Below are 8,936 nucleotides of genomic sequence, written 5' to 3'. Positions count from 1 at the left end.
TACCAATTATATATACCTATATACATAAATATCCTCGCATATTCTATCATAATTTTTTGTTTTTGGCACCACACTCTTCTCGTACATTCAAATTGCATGCAAATTCTGAAAATCGGCTCACTCAAAGGGATCAACTTTTCGCGAATGTGCCATGTTCTTATTAGTTGATTTTGAATGTTGTTGACATTCTGCCGGCTGGCTGCCGTTGTTAAACTTGACGTTGTCATAATGACTGCCAGCCCAGCTGAGGCTCTTGTTTTTGTCATCGTCATTCACATCAACTGCGGTATTGTTGTTGTTATTACCGATTTCAGGCATACTTCAACTACGAAATAACAAATTAAAATAACAGCATAAGTAAGGAAGTCACTAACACAACATTGTGCGGATTTTTACATACATATCTACACATATAAATATGTACATACAAATGAGCTCCTGTTCAAAAAGTACCTGGAAGTTTTCAGTTCCACGAGTCACTCTTCAAATATAGTCAAAATATTGATTTCAACTCATTTTTTTTATATTTATAATGAACTTTATTAAACCAAATATGTACCATTTTGGTCGACCACCTTTTGCCATTTTTCTTCTTCCAAAGACATTATTCCATCAGTGTAAAACTTTTGTGGTTTCTCGGCGAAAAACTGCGACAAGTAATTTTCACAAGCTTCTCTTGAAGCCAACTTTATTCCATTAAGAGAGTTCTGCATTGACCGAAACAAATGGTAGTCCGATGGTGCAAGGTCAGGGCTATATGGTGGATGCATCAAAACTTCTCAGCCCAGCTCTTCCAGTTTTTGCCGAGTCATCAAAGATGTGTGTGGCCTAGCGTTGTCCTGATGGAAGACGACGCCCTTTCTGCTGATCAGTTCTGGCCGTTTTTTTTCGATTGCTTGCTTCAATCTCATCAGTTGTTGACAGTAAAGAGTAGAATCAATCGTTCGAGCAGGATGGAGCAGCTCATAGTGGATGATTCCTTTCCAATCACACCAAACTCACAGCATAACCTTTCGAGGCGTAAATCCTGGCTTTGCGACCATTTGTTGAGCTTCACCTTCCTTACACCATGATCTTTTTCGCACATTATTGTCATATTTGATCCACTTTTCGTCTCCTGTTACCATTCGCTTCAGAAATGGTTCGGTTTCATTTCGTTTCAGCAAAGAATCGCAGATGTTAAATAATTCGGTCCATTAAATTTTTCACAGACAATTCATGTGGTACCCAAACACTGAGCTTCATTTTGTAACCAGCCTTTTTTAAATGGTTCAAAACCGTTTGATGATGAATGTTTAGTGCCTTGGCGATGTCATGGCAGCTTATGTGACGGTCCTGGTCAATCTTTTCCATAATTTCATCGACTTTTTCAACTATAGGTCGACCGGAGCGAGGTGCATCTTTCACATCGAAATTTCCAGAACGGAAGCGAGCGAACCATTGTTGTGCTACACGAACTGATACAGCATCGCCTCCGTAAACTTCACATTTCAAATTTCATTGGTGGCTTGCGTGGCATTCTTCCTTTTTTTATACAAAAATTTAAAATATGGCGAATTTCTTCATTATTTTCACTCATTTTTGAACAGCTATAACTTTTTTTCAACTTCTTCGAATTTAATTTTTTTTTGGTTAAATGAAGCTTAAAATGTCACCTTTCTAACATCATATGATATGACACAATGTGATTGGTAGCACTGGAGATAGATGACTCCAACGACATCTATTGACAAAATACGAAACGACTTTTTCGACTACCCAATATTATGATTTCGAAGCAGTTTGTTATTGTTTGGTGTCGAGCAAAGAGTCTGCTTGAAGAAGTTCGCCTCAAAAGACGCCATCGATTCGTCATTTCTTTGTTCGCTATCTTTGGGATCTGCTTGCTTAACGAATACTTTGTATGTGAAAGTAACAACAAAGTTTACACGTATGATTCGTCGTTAGCAAGTATGGTAATATTTTCAATGCCAAATCAATCCTTTCTGATATTAGGCCAGACGGAATAAAATCTTTTTTTTTGAAATGCCATATAATCAAATTCATGAAAAATTACTTAATCTAGGACGACTTTCCGGAAAGCCTGTATATTCTTAAATATTATATTATAATAAAATTTGACAATTTGCTTCCATTTTTCTCTAACAAAACAATTTTCGTACAACTATGTTTATGAGTAAATTAAAATCAGTCCGTCAAACCCGCCACTTTCTGTGGTGGAAAGAAAATAATAAAAATAAGCACTCTAGCCGTATTTACTATTTCTTACACTCACGTCCGTTAATCGTTTTTTCTTATAAAATATATCATATCGATATTTATCAATACTCAAAGGAAAACAACTATTTTGCTTATAAAATAGCAGCAATGTATGAATGCAGGCAATAGTTTTTAAATTTTTATTTTATTTAAAACATAAAGCGTTTTTTCCCCGAATGTTTTTATATAATCACCAACGAAATACAGCAGCAAAATTTTGAAATCATTGTGAGCGTACAAAATGAGAATATCCAGCTGAATATCAATAGCAATCGCTTTTCTTCTATGACATTGGCAGATAGTAAGATCTTCGGCCTTTTGTTTCCAGAAGAGCTTTTACGCGTTCAATATCTATACGTTTTATGCGATCCAGCAGCTTTTGTTCCCGTATTGAAGACAAATGGACACCCCCACAGGTACATTTAATTTTTGGTTTTATCTTTCTTGTTGTTGTTGTTGGCACGGATTTTCTATCTTCAAATATAACAGCACTCGCCTCTTGGCAACGGCCTTCTTTAAGCAATTTATTCAATTTATTCCAAATCAAATCGAATCGTTCTGCTATATAGTCTTTCAATTGCACCATTTGAAACTTATCGGCCTTGGCATCGAGTATATCTTGTATCTCGTTCAAAGCTTTAATAAAGCCCAGATGCAGCCTATCGAATTCGAGGCTACTCCATTCAAACTCACTTTCTACTGAATTAATGAGAGCGAAGCTATTCAGAGTTAAATCTAATCGTTGTATTAGCATACACATCGCTTTTTGGAGTGCGTTTAACTTGTCTTCAATTGCAAAGTATGCCTTGACGATGGGATGATATATATGTAGCAATATATTTTTGAGAAAGGATGTTCTGCTGAGCATATCACAGGTAGCCTTAACATCTGGATTGGGTGTGCTACAAGAATCCTCACATAGTTCATAGTAATCGTTCTCATCAAATCGACAAGGCTCTAGATTTTCAAGTTTACTCAAATAGCGACGTATGCCCAGCAAATGTTCTTTTAATTGCACCTCGGCTGCATCGAGTCGTTTCTCTAACTCATCCAAATTCTCAAATCTTTCTAAAACGACATTAAAGTTCTCCTCATGGAAAATAATTGGTGATGTGTGCGCTGTTTCCAAAAGCTCTGCCATTTGTTTGGCTTCATAGCCACTTATCGATACCTTTTCGTTTTGGCAATTCAACTTCTTCAACACCAGGTTGAGCAAGCTATGCAGTACAACGGTATTGACCCCAGTCATTTGTTCACAGCCAAGTGCAATGTTCGCTAATTGTTGTAATGTAAAATGTTGCGCCGAAGGCGAATACATTTTTTTTTCGTTATGAACGTTTGAAGTTTTGGGAAAAAATTGTTTACTGAAATACACAAGAAAGATTAATTCTATTTGAAAAATATTTGTACAAATTTTGTTATTCCATGAAAAAATATAGAAAGATTTAGAAGTACAGTGGAAATGGTAACAACTAATTGAGTTGTTAAGAACTCAGCAAAGAGTAAGCGCTCAAAAACAAGAAATCGATTCAGGCAAGAAGCAATAATAAAGATAATGTGTGTTCTCTAATTTTCACCCTGTGTGGGCCATCTTGAGCTACTTAATCAATTCGTGATGTCTTCTTGCAAAAAAACTACTTTCTATTTCAGAGCAAATTCTAAAGAAAAAGTGAGAAGCGATAAGTTTTACTAAGTTTTGCTAGTTAGCAGGCAATACTGTTAAACTATTTCGTTTCGACATTCGCGTCCCTCAATTGCGTGGAAAATTTCGCAGGGTGTGTTGCGCAGTTAAGTGTTAAGGGTGGTTAAATTTTAAGGGCCGATGTTGAATGTAAACCGCACCTAAACGTCAAGCTTCTTCTGCATTTCGTTTCACATCTTTTAATTTCAGATTAACTCAATTTGAACCATGGAAAGATACACAATTGAGCAACGCGGTAAAGTTATTCAGGCTTATTATGAAAACGGGCGTTCAAACCAAATGCATATCGCGCACTTCTTGATTTTTTCGATCAATTTAATCGCCCAAATGTGCGTACAATCGGAAAAATTGTGCAAAAGTTTGAGCAAACCGGGTCTGTAGGACATGCGAAAACACCAGTGCATGCTCGTACAGCTCGTACTGCAGAAAATATTGCTGCTGTTCACGATAGTGTGGTTGAAGAGCCGTCCACCTCAACTCGTCGTCGTGCCCAACAATTGCACCTCTCACGCTCGTCGTTGATGAACATTATGCAAAACGACTTGCATTTACACGCTTACAAGGTGCAATTGACTCAAGAACTAAAGCCTCTTTACCATTTCAAGCGTCGTCAATGGTCAGAATGGTGGCAGGAAATGCCAACAGTGATGACCAATTTTCGAAGAAAATCATCTTCAGTGATGAGGAACATTTTCACCTCAGTGGATTCGTCAATAAGCAGAATTGCCGCATTTGGGCGAATGATAATCCCAGAGTGATTGCCGAAAAACCAATGCACTCACAAAGGGTGACTGTTTGGTGCGGTTTATGGGCCGGCGGCATCATTGGACCGTATTTTTTCCAAAATGAGACCGGTTAGGTAGTTACTGTGAATAGTGTTCGCTATCGTGAGATGATAACGAACTTTTTATGGCCCGAATTGGAAGATATGGATGTGGACGATATGTCGTTTCAACAGGACGGTGCCACTTGTCACACAGCTAACGAAACAATGGCTCTTTTGCGCGAAAAATTTGATGGCCGAATAATCTCACGTCGCGGCGATGACAATTGGCCGCCAAGATCATGTGATTCGACACCGTTGGACTTCATTCTTTGGGGTTATTTGAAAGAAAAGGTGTACGTCGATAATCCGGCAACAATTCACGAGCTAAAGGATGAGATAATTCGGCACATTAACGGCATAGAAACTCAATTATGCCTCAGCGTCATCGAAAATTTGGACCATCGGATGGAGGTGTGCCGCCGAGGCCGCGGCGGCCATTTGGCCAATTTTTTTTTCTATGCGTAATTGAGCTATACCAGTATTATAATAATAAAGAGAAATGACAATAATTTCTTTAAAAAATTGTATTTCATTCAAAATCAGCACCGGCCCTTAAAACTTAACTATCCTTTATTTAAATTAGTTCCTAAAATACAATAAATCAGTCTATATTGGCTTATCTATTATATTCGCTCACAAAGAATTTAGACTTTACAAACACTCACAAACAAAAGACCAAAGGTGTGATATCACACGATATTTGTGGCCAATCCATGGTCTGAGACACGAGATAAATTGCTCACCGAAGCGACGACGCAATAAGTCAATTTTTTCACGAGCTTTGTTCAAATGTTGTGAAGAGCACGGGTTTCAATTTCCAGTATCAAAAAGTCGTTAATCATGGTACCAGCCTCATCTTTGATGAACTTAGAGCCGATGACTCCTCCAGCCCATAGATCGCACCAAACGGTTGTTATCAATTGATTTAACGGGTGTTCTTAAAAGGTTTCGGGTTGCCCTCCAGCGCAAATTCGTAGCTATTAAGTCAAAAATGGGCGTCATCGCTGAACACCATAAGTTGGCCTGACGCACAGAGCGTCGATTAACGCAATAAAATTTTACGACTTGTAAACGTTGTTGTCAATGAATACTGAAAAAAATTACATATTTAGTTTAGCAGTAGTCACGCGTGATCTGTAAAAAACCCGTATTGGAAGAAGTAACTTCAATCTGACCACCCACAAAAGGAGGAAATAGTAAGTAAAGTAAATTTTCTGTGCAATACAAAACCACTCGTTTGAAATTCCGTACATACTTGAAGAATAATTTCCATTACGAAAATCAGGGCTCTGTTGGACGTTTTGAGCCGCAAGTAGCGTAATTTTGAGCTAATTATGTTAATACTATTTTTCCAGACGATTCTATGTTGGCAATGGCTCGCTGGGGATCGCGAGCTTTTCCGAAATGCCCAAAATATAAATACTAAATATAAGCCCTCGTGTGAAAGCTTACGAAATTATTTAAATACGTACTAGTTGATTTTTAGCACGTAAATTTTGTATGTTGTATTAGTTATTGTTCTTATTACTATTCCTATTCATAATTTAAAAAGCTTTGGGAGATAAATTGGCCAGAAAGGGGACGACTTCTCCAGTTATAAGCCCATAGGCATTTTGTGGCCCAGAAGAGATTAACTTCCATCTTATTCAGGAAGTAGCGAAAGTCAAAGAACATCACGGTAGTTATCCTTACCAGACATTGTCCATTAGGTGTCCATGCCGTGAGGCTTGGGATTGCTTTAAGTACCTCTGGAGAGGCATCAGCAGCTTAAAGCGGTTAATATGAACGTAAATCCACGTCGTTGGTCATCATCATCTTACCCAATGCCTCTCCTTCCTGTTTGGTTCTACCTGACTGCTTCCTTCCCTTCTCCTTTCCTCTTCACTCCCTCTGTATGGTATCACAACAGACAAATTTTTGAATTTTTGTACAAGTAGGTCCCTCGCAAGGACAGCCATTTATACTAATCTGACATAACCAATAGTCGAAAGACCACCTGATCAGTTGAGAATATTACCGCTGTCTGTAAATGTGTATAGAAGAACCCGAGGCAACCAATTCTTCACCATGCATAACAATCTTGACTTTCTAAGGCTTCACGTTGGCGATTTTTTGGCGAGGCATGGTCAAAGACCATGCTCACGTGTTAGAATCGCTGACTTAGTTGGAAGAGCAACATCATTTTTAGCAACGAGAGCTATTTTTGAATATATGATTTCAGTCCAAATGAGATTCAGAAAGTGTCAATGTAAAAAGTTTATCTTTGGTGCGGATTTTGGGACAGCTGTGCGACTGAGACGTTTGTTGGATCATACATGTCAACAGCAATCAATTTCTTTTGGCCCTGAAAGGGGTAATAAACCAATAATCTTAGAATCAGAATATCCCAGATCATTGCTTAAATGCAATCGGATCTATGCAACAGAGACATTGCAAATTGGACCTCTCGGATCCGTGCAACCGTACGAAGTCACGGTGAATATTGTAGCGCCATCATAAATTCCATAATAAATGGCAAATAATGGCGGCCGCCGTAGCCGAATGGGTTGGTGCGCGACTGCCATTCGGAATTCACAGAGAGAACGTCTGTTCGAATCTCGGTGAAAACACCAAAATTAAGAAAAACATTTTTCTAATACTCGTAGCGGTCGCCCCTCGGCAGGTAATGGCAAACCTACGAGTGTATTTCTGTCATGAAAAATCTCCTCATAAAATATTTGCCGTTCGGAGTCGGCTTGAAACTGTAGGTCCCTCCATTTGTGGAACAACATCAAGACGCACACCACAAATAGGAGAAGGAGCTCGGCCAAACACCCAAAAGGTGTGTCCGCGCCAGTTATATATAGTATATAATGGCACATATGTGGGTATGAGCCTTTCAAACCAAAAACAAAAACGACGATGTTCGATCAACACCCACAAAAAATGTAAAACGCCTATAAATAGGACACAATAGCTCAGTAGAATTGGTTAAGTCTGGCTGCGTGATCCCCTACTATCCAGTGACCAGCACGGGTTGCAGTTATACTTGAAATGTTTGGCCGAGAGTATCCTAACAGATAATTCGTCCCCTAGATGTTGTACGACGGCCATGTTATTCTTGTAGTACTACACGTATTTATTTGCTTCCACCTTCATTCGGCTAAAGCATAGTAGTGCGAAGTAATTAATGTTTTTAATGTATTGAATGGGGTGGCAACGGCTACCGTCTCTGTTATGTCTAGTGCCGAGCCTTTTCTTGCTAGCTCATCTGCCATCTCATTACCCTCTATGCACCTATGACCGGCAACCCATATCAGAGCAATTTGAAGCTAGTTACCAAATAGCTGTCCCAGCTTCCCATGTCTCTGAGTCTCACCGCGCTGCAAGTAGTGATTTTTTTATATGTAAGTCTAATGGTAATAGATGTGTTAGTACAATAAGCGATTCAGTAAGACTGGCGCATATGGGCCTTACAATGACTGTGTAGGACCAATTGAATAGTCTTGGTTGGAGACCCTCTACGTTGGAGCTACAGTTGAGTTTGGGATCTAAGATGACATAAGACTAACGCCATTTAATTTTGATATCTTGGTGTTCTTAGTGAATAGCATCAGTTCAGTTTTGCTCGGGTTTACACTTAAGCAACAATATGTGGCACAATTGCTGAATAATCCCAGAGCTCCATCCATAATCTCACTGATTATGGTTGGAAACATTCCTGAAACCATAGACACTATGTTATCCGCATACGCCACTGGTTTAATTCCCTTTCGATTGAATTTGGTAAGGATATTGTTGGCAACTAATAACCACAGCAAAGGGGATAAGACCCTTCTACTTCACCGATGAGTTTCAGAACAATTGAGGATAGACTGATGGGTCTGAAATCTTTCGCTGTATCATAACCGCGCCTACCAGCTTTGGCGATAAAAATCCCCTTAACCCTCCTCCAGCTTTTTTGAATATGTCCTAGCATAAGACTTTCTTTGAAAAATACCTCTAGCCAAGGAATCGCCATTTCTCGAGTATTCCACAGCATGGCAGGGAATATCCCATCTGGGCCGGCTACTTTGTATGGTTCAAAGTTTTTCATCGCCCATAGAATTCTATTTTGGGATACGATATGGTTGATTGTTTGAGTGACTAGTTGAACGTTTGAACTCTACT

At 38.9% G+C, this 8,936-nt stretch overlaps 1 protein-coding gene across 1 annotated transcript; it reads right to left on the bottom strand.

Moving 5' to 3' along the window:
* Nucleotides 1–2,385: 2,385 nt before the first annotated feature.
* On the bottom strand, nt 2,386–3,630 carry LOC128861255 (uncharacterized). The gene has a single exon (XM_054099243.1). It carries the CDS (start codon nt 3,575–3,577, stop codon nt 2,543–2,545), a length of 1,035 nt encoding a protein of 344 aa, XP_053955218.1. The 5' UTR covers nt 3,578–3,630; the 3' UTR covers nt 2,386–2,542.
* Between the last annotated feature and the right edge of the window lie 5,306 nt (nt 3,631–8,936).

This window comes from Anastrepha ludens, chromosome 4, assembly GCF_028408465.1.
Source record: "Anastrepha ludens isolate Willacy chromosome 4, idAnaLude1.1, whole genome shotgun sequence".
In the NCBI taxonomy this organism is placed as follows: Eukaryota; Metazoa; Arthropoda; class Insecta; order Diptera; family Tephritidae; genus Anastrepha; species Anastrepha ludens.
The sequence above is the reverse complement of the archived record's forward strand: the minus strand, read 5'-3'. Positions and strand labels throughout refer to the sequence as shown.